We start from the raw sequence: 16,513 nt of genomic DNA, 5'->3' as shown, positions 1-16,513 counted from the left end.
ATCACGATCCACACGCCGATATTAAGTAGTTAAATGCCGCTGTCAAACGCTGACAGCGGCATTTAACTAGCGCTTCCGGCCACAGGGCCGGAAATGCATCACGTGATCGGGGGTCAGCGATGCATCGGCATGACAACCAGAGGTCTATTGAAGACCTCTATGGTTGTTGATGCCGGATTGCTGTGAGCGCCACCCTGTGGACGGCGCTCATAGCAATGCAGCAATTCTACTACATAGGAGCAATCTGAGCATCACTCCTATGTAGCAGCCGATCAGGCTATGCCAGCTTCTAGCCTCCCATGGAGGCTATTGAAGCATGGCAAAAGTAAAAAAAATAAGCCCTCACCCAACCCCAGATCACAAAAAATGGAGACGCTACGGGTATTGGAAAATTGCGCAATTTAGTTATATATTTATTTTTTTAGCAAAGTTTGGAATTTTTTACACTTAGATAAAAACACTTAGATTAAAAATATCCTAGACATGTTTGATGTCTATGAACTCGTAATGACCTGGAGAATCAAAATGGCAGGTCAGTTTTAGCATTTAGTGAACCTAGCAAAAAATCCAAACAAAAAAACAAGTGTGGGATTGCACTTTTTTTGCAATTTCACCGCACTTGGATTTTTTTTCCCGTTTTCTAGTACATGACATGGTAAAACCCATGATGTCGTTCAAAAGTTCAAATTCTCCCACAAAAAATAAGCCCTCACATGGCCATATTGACGGAAAAATAAAAAAAGTTATGGCTCTGGGAAGGAGGGGAGCAAAAAACAAAAATGCAAAACCGAAAAAAGCTGAGGTCATTAAGGGGTTAAATATTGAATAATCATGTGCCTGTATTACTCAACACTGAGGATACCATTAATCCTGGCCAAATCCCCTACGCCATTTGCTTAAATACAGCTGTAAACTTACTGGACCCTCCACCGTGCGTCGCTGCCCTTGCAGACACTCATTATTGTGTTGCTCTTCAGTGAACAAACTGCTTTTATTACTACTGAATGTTTCACATTAACTCATCTGTTCGGAGGACTGAGCACCAGCTGACATTTTTTCACCCCAGTTCCTGTGTGTTTGTGCATAGTTGAGTCGCCTGACCTTGCTTCCATTTAGAAGGTATGAGTTTTTGGCCAGAATTCTTCCATGAAGACCAGTTTGGGCGGGACTTCTCTGGACAGTAGATGGGTGTAACTGGGTTCCACTGGTTGCTCCCAGTTCTGAGCTAATATACGGTTTGTGTCCTGAGGAGCAATGTCACCAAACTTCCATTTTACAATATAATTATGGAAACAAGAAGAGATCCCATATTAAGACAAAAAAATAGCTTTTATTTAATAATACATAAAATCAACAAAATAAAAAACTAAATTACTGTCAAAAGGACACCAAGTGAATAATAACACCAAAATACCACTGACGTAATAAATACCAGGGATATTCTGATACATACATATACCATGACAATCAGACCGCTGGTCCCATAAATGCATTGAACGATCATAAATACACTGACACGCAGACGTCTAAGCTTGCGTGTCATTGAGCGTTGGTAAAGAAGTTCCGTGTTAAGAGGCGGGCTGGTGCACTATGCGCTAGCATGGGCAGGCGCCGATTCTTTTCCCTGGGTAAGCGCTGATTGGTGGCGCGTTATATAAATATCCGGCTGCCTTTCACCCTGACACGTCCCCGGAAGAGCTGGCGGCGAAACGTACGTCGGGGTGAGAGGACGCCAAGGAATAGAGCACCGTCTATTTAGGTAATTATGATCGGTCAATGCATTTATGGGACCAGCGGTCTGATTGTCATGGTATGATGAATGGTAGCACTAGCCTCTTTTCCAGCCTTATATTTATATATGCCTACATGAGCATAAGAGACGGGGAGTATATAGTGTTGCATTTTTTGGACAATAGGGGGTTACCCGCAGGTAACCATTATTAATTTATAATTGAAAAGCAATATTATTTGGCACTGCTGGGTTACTTGTATTGACTAGGTCGTGGCTTTATTTATACTGATAGGGATTGTATATATACCTTTGACAGTAATTGACATCTTTATGTCCACTATATAGGTATACACGTTGTTTTGACAGTAATTTATTTTTCATGTGTATTATATAATGGTGGGAAGTCACCAACCTGCTTAGATGAGAGATTAGAAATCATATAGATACTGTATATCTGGTGATTGCTAATACTGTCAATATAAGAATGTCCCTTGTATTTATTACGTCAGTGGTATTTTGGTGTTATTATTCACTTGGTGTCCTTTTGACAGTAATTTTGTTTTTTATTTTGTTGATTTTATGTATTATTAAATAAAAGCTATTTTTTTATTTTAATATGGGATCTCTTCTTGTTTCCATAATTATATTGTAAAATGGAAGTTTGGTGACATTGGATGTTGAAGTGCCCTTTGTATTATTTTGGACATTTTGGTTGATAAGTCCTGGGGAACAAGTCTGGAATGACTTTGAAACGGGTTAACTAAACAACCTGAAATAAAAAATCATTTATTATACTTCCATTTGGATCTTTATACCCTACCAGAAGCGTGGATAAACCACATTTGGCTCACTTTTTTTCTTCTTAGGCTGTGTGCCCACATTGCGTTTAAGCGTTTCCGCCGCATTTTTCCGCTGCGGAAACGCTTAAAAAGCGCTAACAAAATGCATCCCATTAATTTTAATTGCATTCTGCAATTGCTGCGCCCATGCTGTGTATTTTTCCCCAGCGGAATCGCATCGCGGAAAATACACAGCATGTTGATTAATTTTGCAGAATCGCGGCGATTCCGCCACCATAGACTTGCATTGGAATGCTTACCCCCCCAAAAAAACGCATGAAAAACGCAACAAAAACGCATCAAAATCGCATGCGTTTTCCCTGGCAAGGGTGTGCGGTTTTGATGAGAAAAAATCTGCTTCCATTCTGCAATGTGGGGACATAGCCAAAGTCCTGAGCTGATGGCACTGCTGAATATCCAACGATTTTGAAGGGAAGTAATGATGATGTGTCTTTCATCTGCTGCACTAAGTTTCTTCTCTGTGTCTATGGTCTTTGCTGTGCATTTCTTGGTGTCCTCAATGCTGAGAAATATAAGCTGATACTTATCAATAATGCAACACCATCAGGGAGGCGTCTGATTGGCTCCAAATTTATTCTGTAGCTGGAAAATTGTCCCAAACATCCAACCAATGCCATTAAAAATGAGGAGTCCTGGAGGTGATGATCCGGCCCCGCGGAGCCCTGATCTCAGATCATCCCGTCTGTCTGGGATCACATGAAGAGACAGAAGGATCCGCACATGCCTCATACACAGGAGATCTGGGGTCAGGTCTCCAAGATGTTTGGGCCAATCTCCTGTCGAGCTCTTTGAAAATCTGTGTACCAGTGACGAGTACCGAGAAGAAGTGATCAAGGCGATGGGCAGTCACAAAATATTGATAGAATTTAGATTTTTATTTTTTCGTTAATTTTGCATTGTGTTAGTTGATAAAAAATAAACTATTAACACTTCAATTTTTGTAAACTTCTTCACTTTGCAGCATTTTTCCCACATGTGCCTATAACTTTCGCACAGTAGTATGTGTATTACATGAACAGTACATGAGTTATATGAATAGTATAAATGTTCTATTAAAGGGGTTTTCCCACTAACAAAAGTTGATTTTAATCAATAGATCTTGGTATAATTACAATTTTCACAAGTCGATGTGATCCCCTACTGTAATGTCTGTATACTCTCCTCCTTCCTCCCCTGCCCAGCAGCTGTGGTATGATCAGACACAGACATTACACAGTACACAGCAGGGGACATTTATAAGATTATCTCAGCACAGGAACATTGTATCTAAACACATCCAATTGTGTAAAGTATTAGCATTCCAAGATCTATTGATTAAAATGCCCCTTTGTTTGTGGGAAAGCCCTGTACAGGATATATTGGTTATTATATGTTATCTTTTGGTTATTATTCCATCTCCAGCTTCCTTTAGCCTCCTGTCCCTGCTCGCAGCATATGGCCCCAGCTAATCCCCTTGGCAGAGGGGCCAGGAATAGTCTGATACTGGGTGTATTACACGGAGGGAGGGCAGGGGAGGGCTCTGCCAGGACAATAGACACCTAGAAGTGCCAGTGCCACCAGGGGGAGGCGCCATCCAGGCCAGTCCCTTCCCACAGTAATCCCCTCAGCTCCGGGGAGAGGGAGGGAAGGTCACCCATGAGCCTGCTCGGTGCTTACCGGAAAAAGACCAACAATGACGGCTATGAGTCTTTACAGCTGGTGGAGAGCAGCGCCGGGGACGCTAACAGCGACGGAGGCAGCGGCTGCAGCAGGGAGCGGCCGGGGAGCAGGCCAGGAGTGAGCGGGGCGGCGGCATCCTCACCCCCAGCATCCAGGAGCCCGGGCCGGCAGCAGCAGCCTGACTTCAGCACCATGGACAGCTCAGGTACATGGCAGGAATGTGTGCGCGGCCTCCTCCAGAGCAGGGCTGCCGGCATGTGGGGCCTCATCCTGTATATACCGCATATGGGGCCCCTGATCAGGTGGATATACCGCATATGAGGCCCCTGATCAGGTGTATATACCGCATATGGGGCCCCTGATCAGGTGTATATACCGCATATGGGGCCCCTGATCAGGTGTATATACCGCATATGGGGCCCCTGATCAGGTGTATATACCGCATATGGGGCCCCTGATCAGGTGTATATACCGCATATGGGGCCCCTGATCAGGTGTATATACCGCATATGGGGCCCCTGATCAGGTGTGTATACCGCATATGGGGCCCCTGATCAGGTGTATATACCGCATATGGGGCCCCTGATCAGGTGTATATACCGCATATGAGGCCCCTGATCAGGTGTATATACCGCATATGGGGCCCCTGATCAGGTGTATATACCGCATATGGGGCCCCTGATCAGGTGTATATACCGCATATGGGGCCCCTGATCAGGTGTGTATACCGCATATGGGGCCTCTGATCAGGTGTGTATACCGCATATGGGGCCCCTGATCAGGTATATATACCGCATATGGGGCCCCTGATCAGGTGTATATACCGCATATGGGGCCCCTGATCCGGTGTATATACCGCATATGGGGCCCCTGATCAGGTGTGTATACCGCATATGGGGCCCCTGATCCGGTGTATATACCGCATATGGGGCCCCTGATCCGGTGTATATACCGCATATGGGGCCCCTGATCAGGTGTATATACCGCATATGGGGCCCCTGATCCGGTGTATATACCGCATATGGGGCCCCTGCCTCTCTATATGCTGCATGTGGGGGCCTCATCCTGTATATACCGCATATGGGGCCCCTGCCTCTCTATATGCTGCATGTGGGGGCCTCATCCTGTATATACCGCATATGGGGCCCCTGCCTCTCTATATGCTGCATGTGGGGGCCTCATCCTGTATATACCGCATATGGGGCCCCTGCCTCTCTATATGCTGCATGTGGGGGCCTCATCCTGTATATACCGCATATGGGGCCCCTGCCTCTCTATATGCTGCATGTGGGGGCCTCATCCTGTGTATACCGCATATGGGGCCCCTGATCATGTGTATATACCGCATATGGGGCCCCTGATCAGGTGTATATACCGCATATGGGGCCCCTGATCAGGTGTATATACCGCATATGGGGCCCCTGATCAGGTTTATATACCGCATATGGGGCCCCTGATCAGGTGTATATACCGCATATGGGGCCCCTGATCAGGTGTATATACCGCATATGGGGCCCCTGATCAGGTGTATATACCGCATATGGGGCCCCTGATCAGGTGTATATACCGCATATGGGGCCCCTGATCACGTGTATATACCGCATATGGGGCCCCTGATCAGGTGTATATACCGCATATGGGGCCCCTGCCTCTCTATATGCTGCATGTGGGGGCCTCATCCTGTATATACCGCATATGGGGGCCCCTGCTTCTCTATTTGCTGCATGTGGGGGCCTCACCCTGTATATACCGCATAGGGGGCCCCTGATCAGGTGTATATACCGCATATGGGGCCCCTGCTTCTCTATATGCTGCATGTGAGGGCCCTGACCAGGTGTATACTGCATGTGGGGGCCTCATCCTGTATATACTGTATATGGGGCCCCCACTTCTCTATATGCTGCATGTGGGGGCCTCATCCTGTATATACCGCATATGGGGACCCCTGCTTCTCTATATGCTGCATGTGGGGGCCTCATTCTGTATATACTGTATATGGGGCCCCTGCTTCTGTATATGCTGCATGTGGGGGCCTCATTCTGTATATACTGTATATGGGGCCCCTGCTTCTTTATATGCTGCATGTGGGGGCCTCATCCTGTATATACTGTATATGGGGCCCCCACTTCTCTATATGCTGCATGTGGGGGCCTCATCCTGTATATACCGCATATGGGGACCCCTGCTTCTCTATATGCTGCATGTGGGGGCCTCATTCTGTATATACTGTATATGGGGCCCCTGCTTCTGTATATGCTGCATGTGGGGGCCTCATTCTGTATATACTGTATATGGGGCCCCTGCTTCTGTATATGCTGCATGTGGGGGCCTCATCCTGTATATACTGTATATGGAGCCCCTGCTTCTCTATATGCTGCATGTGGGGGCCTCATTCTGTATATACTGTATATGGGGGCCCCTGCCTCTTTATATGCTGCATGTGAGGATCTGATCAGGTGTATGTGTATACTGCATATGGGGGCCCGATTCTTTATATGCTTGTGGGGGCCTGATCCTGAATATACTGCATATGGGGGATTCTGTTCCTGTATATATTGTATATGGGTACCCCTGCTTCTTTATATGCTGCATGTGGGGGCCTGCTGCTCTTTTTGCAGCGTGAAGGGGTGGTGTGGAAATTCTTCTCCATATGTTGTGGGGGCTTGTTCCTCCATATGCTGCAAGTATTGTGCCCTAGTTGTCTGTATTATGTGCTGCATGTGGGGGCCTGTTCCTCCATATGCTGCATGTATTGTGCCCTGGTTGTCTGTATTATGTGCTGCATGTGGGGACCTGTTCCTCCATATGCTGTATAGGGGGTGGGGAATGCTGCTTCTCCATGTGCAGCAAGTAGGGTGCCCTGCTTGTCTCTATGGTATGCTGCATGTGGGGGGCTGTCCTTCCATATGGTGTATGGGGGGTGCCTTGCTTCTCTGTATGCTGCATCTGGGGGCTTGTTCCTCCATATGCTGCATGTAGGGTGCCCTGCATGTGGGGGCTGTTCCTCTATATGGTATATGGGGGGGCCTTGCCTCTCTGTACGCTGCAGTAGAGGAGCCGGTTCTAGTATATACAAAATGTGGGGGCCCTGCTTCTCTATATGCTGCATGTGAAAGCACTGATTCAATGCATGCTGATTTGGGAGGGGGGCTGAATCTATAAATGCTTTTGTGGGGTGCCCTGCTTACATATATGCCATATTGGTGGTCCTGCAGTTGTGCATGCTGACTGTGGGGCTCTGCTTCTGTGAATGCTGTTTGGAGTGGTCCTTCTGTCTATGCTGCAATTTGTTGATTGCAGTATATTGGGCTCTGAGCCTGTACATGGTAGGCAGCATTTTATTTGGGGGCCCCTGCATGCTGGTTCTGTGGACATGACACGTGGACATCGCTTACATTTACAAACCATGTCATTGCTATTATTTTTGTTCTTCCTGATGAACTGTGATAATAATATGAAACCCCTCTACCTGCATGTGGGAGCGGTTACACTATAAGAACTATGCTGCGGATAATACATTATAGCTGCACTGATATTCTGCACCCCAGGGTTATAGTCACACGGTGTTTGCTGCATTCACAAAATGTGACCATATCTATGTTGTAATCCATGCATAGTTCTTACATAGTCCTCTAGTCCGAGGCTATATGCACACATTGCAGATTTGACTATGGAATTTTCTGTGCAGATTCTGCATTTCTTGGCAGAAAATGCAGGTCAGAATCTGCGCCTTTTTTTGGTATGTGCACACGTTTCAAATTTTTGTGCGGATTTCTTCGGCTATGTGCACACGTTGCGGAATCGTGTGCGGATTTTTCCGCACCGGTTTTGCAAAATCCACAGGTAAAACGTACTGCGTTTTACCTACGAATTTAGCGCGGAATTCCTGCGGGTTTTATGTGGCTTCCACCTGTGGTTTGACACCTGTGGATTCCTATTGAGGAGCAGGTGTAAACCGCTGCGGAATCCGCACAAAGAATTGACATGCTGCGGAAAATACAACACAGCGTTTCCACGCAGTATTTTCTGCAGCATGGGCACAGCGGATTTGGTTTTCCATAGGTTTACATGGTACTGTAAACCGCATGGAAAACAGCTGCGAATCCGCAGCAAAATCTGAAACGTGTGCACACACCCTTCCTTTTTTTACCCCTGCAGATTTCTATTATGGAATGGGTGCAGAAACGCAGCAGATGTGCAAAAAGAATTGACATGGTCCTTTTTTGAATCTGCTGCGTTTTCCGTGTAGATTTTTCGGCACCATTTGCACAGCATTTTTTTTGCCATTGATTTACATTGTGCTGTAAATCACTTGCGAATCTGCAGCATTTCTGCGCAGAAAAAAACGCTGCGGATCTGCATCAAATCTGCAACGCGTGCACATACCCTTACTGTAAGGTTGAACTTTCACTGTTGGTTATTCATGTACCTCAAAACATTATTATTGTGATTTTCCACTGATTTTATGAACTAGTGTTCACAGATGTGGCAGAGCTAATCTTGTCAGAAGCAGCAGAGCTGATGTTGTTGCAGATCATGTCCATATCATGTTTTGCTGTTGGTTTACATAGGACTGCACATTAATCTACCGCAATATCAACATACACTGTGTCTGCTTTTCTGAAAGGAGTTACATGACAGACTCAGCTCTCCTACATCTCTATAGCTTTACTGTGGACTTAGATGTTTATTTTTCATTAAATTTAGGATTTAGATGCCACAAGGAGGGCTTCTGTGCCTACAAATAACACATGGGGTGGTTGGTCAATTATAGAATGTTGCCTCGAGTCGTGCCATTATTATTTTATACAGATCATTATTTCTAGGCAACATGCAGAATCTGTATGTGGATGGTCATTGCCAGGCCGATGGTCAGGCTGGCAGGTGGCAATGCACTTCATTCCCACCATCAGTTACTGCAGATGGTAGGCGTCTGAGCAACTTATAACGGTAATTGATATTCCCTGCAGCGCATCCACTGGAGAAATTAGGTATTACTGTTTTCATTCAGATGAATGGGCTAGCCCTGTTACACATGGACATCCTAGGTCCTCCAAAATGAGAAACTTTCTTTACATCTTCTTCCCACCCTGACAGATAATTACCCTGAATTGGGGACCCCTCTTTTGTTATCTCATAATTCCTTACTGCTAAATTGGAAAATTGGACTTCTAACCCAGACAATCCTCTTTAAACCCTTCACGACCATACAAGTTTCCATTTTTGCGCTTTTGTTTTTTGCTCCCCTTCTTCCCAGAGCCATAACTTTTTTATTTTTCTGATCCACCCGTGGCTGTTAGAGGCACATGACAGCCTACATCAAAGGCACGGACATGACCTTTGACATACCTATACATCAACGGTCGTGAAGGGGTTAAAGGGAACCTGTCTTGTTCAGAAATGTTATTTACCTGCAGATATAGTCAGGTAAATATTGTTAAAATCTGGAGCAGCAGCTAAGGCTGCCGTCACACTAGCAGTATTTGGTCAGTATTTTACATCAGTATTTGTAAGCCAAAACCAGGGGTGGGTGATAAATGCAGAAGTGGTGCATATGTTTCTATTATACTTTTCCTTTATTTGTTCCACTCCTGGTTTTGGCTTACAAATACTGATGTAAAATACTGACCAAATACTGGTAGTGTGATGGCAGCCTAAGGGAAAAAATGGACCTATATTATTCCTACAGCCATTATCCAGTTATAGGGGAGGAGCAGGTAGCGGATACAGTCACATTATACAGTGAGAGTTCTGTGATCATTCCCCAGCACTTTGATTGACAGCTTGCTTCGCAGTTTGTGTGTGCTGTGTGTGTGTAGAGTAGGTTGTCAATCAATGTGCCGTGTGTGATTTCAGCTGTGCTCACTGTATAGTGAGTGACTGTAACCGCTGCCTGCACCACCCCAATAACTGGAAGAGAGCGGCTGTAAGAAGGATAGAAGCTTTTTTTCTCCCTGTAGCTTCTGCTCCAGTAAGACAGGCTGGCTTGATTGTAATGCTATTACCTGCAAATTAACCCAATATCTGGAGGAAATTACTCCTTCTATACACAACAAGTTCCCTTTAACATATGGACATTTTTCTACTAGAAAATGGGCTGTAAACTCAGTGCTGTTCACTAAGGCTACTTTCACACTAGCGTCGGGCCGAGGTTCCCGACGCTAGCGTTGTCTCCGCCGCACAACGGGGGCAGCGGATGCATTTTTCCAGCGCATCCGCTGCCCCATTGTGAGGTGCGGGGAAGTGCGGGGAGGTGGGGGCGGAGTTCTGGCCGCGCATGCGCGGTCGGAAAAAGCGGACCATCGTGAGCAAAAAACGTTACATGTAGCGTTTTTTGGTCCCGACGGTCCGCCACAACACGACGCAGCCGTCGCACGACGGTTGCGACGTGTGTCAATCCGTCGCAATACGTCGCTTAATGTTAGTCTATGGGGAAAAAAACGCATCCTGCAAGCACTTTTGCAGGATGCGTTTTTTCGGCAAAACGACGAATTGTGGCGGATTGCAGTTAACGCTAGTGTGAAAGTAGCCTTAATCATGTAGCATTTATACGCATAGCAATTATGTATAATATAATGTACACCATATAGGCCTGTTCAGCGCTGTAGAGAAGATGGCATGATTCAGATTTATTTCATACTCACTCCTAGTGTGGGAGATCTCTCTGTACGGACTACTATTCTCAACAGGTACCTAAAGGTTTGTAAACCCATCCCTGTTACCTGAGGTTAGTGTGTGGTGTGCTGCAGCGCAGTAAAGGGGCCCCGTGCCCTCTTATGTCCCCTACAGCACTACTAGTGGAAAAGATGTAATATATCAGTTTAGAAACGATTTTTCAACATTTTCTATTCAGGGGAAAGATTCAATTTATTGAGACATTTCACTGCCGAAATAAAACACAATGAAAGACAATGATGTTGCATCCCAGTTCAGGTTAATTATCATTCCCAGGGTTGAAGGTAGAATCTGCAGTGTTTAGGGATCCCTTCCAGAAGCAGAGGGAGCAGAGGGATTTCCTTATCAGAATGTTAACAGAAAGATTCTGTCCCCGCATACCTATTATAATGAAGTTAAGCTTTTGCTTTTTAAATCTAAATTGGTAAAAAAACTCTGTACAGAATAATTTCCTAATAAATTCATATAGTGAGTGGAGATCGATTTAAAAAAAGTTTAGTCGTCAGTTAATCGCAAGTGTGCAAGTCACATACATGAGCTCACGTGACTGGCGACTAACACAGGGAACACCGGAGGATCGTAACGTGGTGCACATCGCATGCTGTCATGATTTGGTCTTACTTATTGACTGCAGACTTTGCCCCAAGATTTGACAGCCCTTTAACAAGTTTTTATCTAACATCAAACTTTTTTTTACAAATAGCTGCCAATGTTATAAAACAACAAAAAAAAACGTATTCAGCTAATTTTTCTCCCAGCAACACCCCTCTGGTTCTCTCCCTGGTCTTTGTTTTCGTGTGGAGGGCAATGACCTCTGCTGCACCACTGGTCGGATATGAGAGGCGTAATGCCAGTAGTGTGGCATGTGACCGCTGCTGCCACTGATTGGGCCGAGCAGTCACGTTCCGACAGCACGGCAGGAGTGTCAGAATTACGGAAAAGACTAGGTAATTCTGTGACTTTTTTTCTGTTTTTCTTTCGTTCATTACAGCTGCTGTTAAGGCCAGTCTCACACGTCCAGATAATTCCGGTACCGGAAAAATCGGTACCGGAGTTATCCGTGTCCGTGTGTCCATGAGCTCACGTGGCACATCAGTGTGGCACACGTGCGGCAGCTTGTCCTGTATGAGCGGTCACGTGGTGCCGCTCATTACAGTGATGAATATGCGGCTCCACCTCCCATAGGGGTGGAGCCGCATATTCATCACTGAAATGAGCGGTACCACTTGACCGCTCATACAGGACAGGCTGCGGCGCTGAGAGGAAGCATCGAGGGAGCTGGGTGAGTATTTTAATACCAGCGGGCGGGCACACAGGTGGTGGGAGGCGGCAGGTGACAAGGATCTTTATTTTACACACAAAAATAATAAAAAAAACATTGATTTTTCATTCCTTCTCTCCAGCGAACGCTGCTGGGGAGAAGAAATGAATGGCGGCTTCAGCACCACACGCTGGGGGGACAGCGCTTACTGTAGCGCTGTCTCCTGCACGGTCCGTGTGGTCCTCAGTCGGCACATGGGCGGCTCACGGCTGCCGCACGTGTGCCACACTGATGTGCCACGTGAGCTCACGGAAACACGGATAACTCCGGTACCGGAATTATCTGGACGTGTGAGACGGGCCTAATACAGAGGGCTCGTTGTTTGGGGCTCCATTCCTTTAGCTGAAGTTGAGGGCCACAGTATAGAAATTAATTGATTCTACTTTTTCAGGTAGAGCCCCCACAAATATCCATCTGCAATGGACCTGCAATCTAAACATCTACAGTGGGTACGGAAAGTATTCAGACCCATATAAATTTTTCACTCTTTGTTTCATTGCAGCCATTTGATAAATTAAAAAAAAGTTCATTTTTTTCTAATTAATGTTCACTCTGCACCCCATCTTAACCCCTTCATGACCCAGCCTATTTTGGCCTTAATGACCTTGCCATTTTTTGCAATTCTGACCAGTGTCCCTTTATGAGGTAATAACTCAGGAACGCTTCAACGGATCCTTGCGGTTCTGAGATTGTTTTTTTGTGACATATTGGGCTTCATGTTAGTGGTAAATTTAGGTCAATAATTTCTGAGTTTATTTGTGAAAAAAACGGAAATTTGACGAAAAATTTGAAAATTTTGCAATTTTCACATTTTGAATTTTTATTCTGTTAAACCAGAGAGTTATGTGACACAAAATAGTTAATAAATAACATTTCCCACATGTCTACTTTACATCAGCACAATTTTGGAAACAAATTTTTATTTTGCTAGGAAGTTATAAGGGTTAAAATTTGACCAGTGATTTCTCATTTTTACAACAAAATTTACAAAACCATTTTTTTTAGGGACCACCTCACATTTGAAGTCAGTTTGAGGGTTCTATATGGCTGAAAATACCCAAAAGTGACACCATTCTAAAAACTGCACCCCTCAAGGTGCTCAAAACCACATTCAAGAAGTTTATTAACCCTTCAGGTGTTTCACAGCAGCAGAAGCAACATGGAGGGGAAAAATTAACATTTAACTTTTTAGTCACAAAAATGATCTTTTCGCAACAATTTTTTTATTTTCCCAAGGGTAAAAGGAGAAACTGGACCACGAATGTTGTTGTCCAATTTGTCCTGAGTACGCTGATACCTCATATGTGGGGGTAAACCACTGTTTGGGCGCACGGCAGGGCTCGGAAGGGAAGGAGCGCCATTTGACTTTTTGAATGAAAAATTGGCTCCAATCTTTAGCGGACACCATGTCGCGTTTGGAGAGCCCCCGTGTGCCTAAACATTGGAGCTCCCCCACAAGTGACCCCATTTTGGAAACTAGACCCCCCAAGGAACTTATCTAGAAGCATAGTGAGCACTTTAAACCCCCAGGTGCTTCACAAATTAATCCGTAAAAATGAAAAAGTACTTTTTTTTTACACAAAATTTCTTTTAGCCTCAATTTTTTCATTTTCACATGGGCAACAGGATAAAATGGATCCTAAAATTGGTTGGGCAATTTCTCCTGAGTACGCCAATACCTCATATGTGGGGGTAAACTACTGTTTGGGCACATGGTAAGGCTCGGAAGGGAAGGAGCGCCATTTGACTTTTTGAATGAAAAATTATCTCCATAGTTAGCGGACACCATGTCAGGTTTGGAGAGGCCCTGTGTGCCTAAACATTGGAGCTCCCCCACAAGTGACCCCATTTTGGAAACTAGACCCCCCAAGGAACTTATCTAGATGCATAGTGAGCACTTTAAACCCTCAGGTGCTTCACAAATTGATCCGTAAAAATGAAAAAGTACTTTTTTTTCACACAAAATTTCTTTTAGCCTCAATTTTTTCATTTTCACATGGGCAACAGGATAAAATGGATCCTAAAATTTGTTGGGCAATTTCTCCTGAGTATGCCGATACCTCATATGTGGGGGTAAACCATTGTTTGGGTGCACGGCAAGGCTCGGAAGGGAAGGCGCGCCATTTGACTTTTTGAATGGAAAATTAGCTCCAATCGTTAGTGGACACCATGTCGCGTTTGGAGAGCCCCTGTGTGCCTAAACATTGGAGCTCCCCTACAAGTGACCCCATTTTGGAAACTAGACCCCCCAAGAAACTAATCTAGATGCATAGTGAGCACTTAAAACCCCCAGGTGCTTCACAGAAGTTTATAACGCAGAGCCATGAAAATAAAAAAAATATTTTTCTTTCCTCAAAAATGATTTTTAGCCCGGAGTTTTTTATTTTCCCAAGGATAATAGGAGAAATTGGACCCCAAATGTTGTTGTCCAGTTTGTCCTGAGTACGATGATACCCCATATGTGGGGGTAAACCACTGTTTGGGCGCACGGCAGGGCTCGGAAGGGAAGGCACGCCATTTGGCTTTTTGAATGGAAAATTAGCTTCAATCATTAGCGGACACCATGTCGCGTTTGGAGAGCCCCTGTGTGCCTAAACATTGGAGCTCCTGCACAAGTGACCCCATTTTGGAAACTAGACCTCCCAAGGAACTAATCTAGATGTGTGGTGAGCACTTTGAACCCCCAAGTGCTTCACAGAAGTTTATAACGCAGAGCCATGAAAATAAAAAATTATTTTTCTTTCCTCAAAAATGATTTTTTAACCCACAATTTTTTATTTTCCCAAAGGTAACAGGAGAAATTGGACCCCAAAAGTTGTTGTCCAGTTTCTCCTGAGTACGCTGATACCCCATATGTGGGGGTAAACCACTGTTTGGGCACATGCCGGGGCTCGGAAGGGAAGTAGTGACGATTTGGAATGCAGACTTTGATGGAATGGTCTGCGGGAATCATGTTACGTTTGCAGAGCCCCTGATGTGCCTAAACAGTAGAAACCCCCCACAAGTGACCCCATTTTGGAAACTAGACCCCCCAAGGAACTTATCTAGATGTGTGGTGAGCACGTTCAACCCCCAAGTGCTTCACAGAAGTTTACAACGCAGAGCCGTGAAAATAAAAAAATCATTTTTCTTTCCTCAAAAAAGATGTTTTAGCAAGCAATTGTTTATTTTCACAAGGGTAACAGGAGAAATTGGACCCCAATATTTGTTGCCCAGTTTGCTGTGAGTACGCTGATACCTCATATGTGGGGGTAAACCACTGTTTGGGCACACGTCAGGGCTCGGAAGGGAAGTAGTGACATTTGAAATGCAGACTTTGATGGAATGGTCTGCGGGCGTCACGTTGCATTTGCAGAGCCCCTGATGTGCCTAAACAGTAGAAACCCCCCCTAAGTGACCCCATTTTGGAAACTAGACCCCCCAAAGAACTTATCCAGATGTGTGGTGAGCACGTTCAACCCCCAAGTGCTTCACAGAAGTTTACAACGCATAGCCGTGAAAATTAAAAAACATTTTTCTGTCCTCCAAAAAAGATGTTTTAGCAAGCAATTTTTTTTTTCACAAGGGTAGCAGGAGAAATTGGACCCCAATATTTGTTGCCCAGTTTGTTGTGAGTATGCTGGTACCCCATATGTGGGGGTAAACCACTGTTTGGGCGCACGTCAGGGCTTGGAAGGGAAGTAGTGACGTTTGAAATGCAGACTTTGATGGAATGGTCTGCGGGCGTCACGTTGCATTTGCAGAGCCCCTGATGTGCCTAAACAGTAGAAACACCCCACAAGTGACCCCATTTTGGAAACTAGACCCCAAAAGGATCTTATCTAGATGTGTGGTGAGCACTTTCAACCCCCAAGTGCTTCACAGACGTTTATAACGCAGAGCCATGAAAATAAAAAAAATATTTTTCTTTCCTCAAAAATGATTTTTAGCCCGGAGTTTTTTATTTTCCCAAGGATAATAGGAGAAATTGGACCCCAAATGTTGTTGTCCAGTTTGTCCTGAGTACGATGATACCCCATATGTGGGGGTAAACCACTGTTTGGGCGCACGGCAGGGCTCGGAAGGGAAGGCACGCCATTTGGCTTTTTGAATGGAAAATTAGCTTCAATCATTAGCGGACACCATGTCGCGTTTGGAGAGCCCCTGTGTGCCTAAACATTGGAGCTCCTGCACAAGTGACCCCATTTTGGAAACTAGACCTCCCAAGGAACTAATCTAGATGTGTGGTGAGCACTTTGAACCCCCAAGTGCTTCACAGAAGTTTAT

General features: G+C 45.1%; 1 protein-coding gene across 3 annotated transcripts in view; it reads left to right on the top strand.

The window, feature by feature from the left end:
• The window catches only part of DNAJC6 (DnaJ heat shock protein family (Hsp40) member C6), a 78,701-nt gene that overhangs the window by 15,271 nt on the left and 46,917 nt on the right, over nucleotides 1–16,513 (top strand). Inside the window, exon 2 of one of the 3 annotated variants that reach the window (XM_077276595.1) lies at nucleotides 4,288–4,456. The exons of 1 other annotated variant lie outside the window; for it this stretch is intronic. In XM_077276595.1, coding sequence (XP_077132710.1) covers nucleotides 4,444–4,456 — 13 coding nt within the window. In that variant the 5' untranslated portion in view covers nucleotides 4,288–4,443. Of the gene's footprint in view, nucleotides 1–4,166; nucleotides 4,457–16,513 lie in introns of those variants that run through there. One more of the 3 variants, XM_077276593.1, reaches the window with a different exon arrangement.

Source organism: Ranitomeya variabilis, chromosome 8 (assembly GCF_051348905.1).
Source record: "Ranitomeya variabilis isolate aRanVar5 chromosome 8, aRanVar5.hap1, whole genome shotgun sequence".
In the NCBI taxonomy this organism is placed as follows: domain Eukaryota; kingdom Metazoa; phylum Chordata; class Amphibia; order Anura; family Dendrobatidae; genus Ranitomeya; species Ranitomeya variabilis.
Note: the sequence above shows the minus strand (reverse complement) of the source record. Positions and strands in the feature narration are given on the sequence as shown.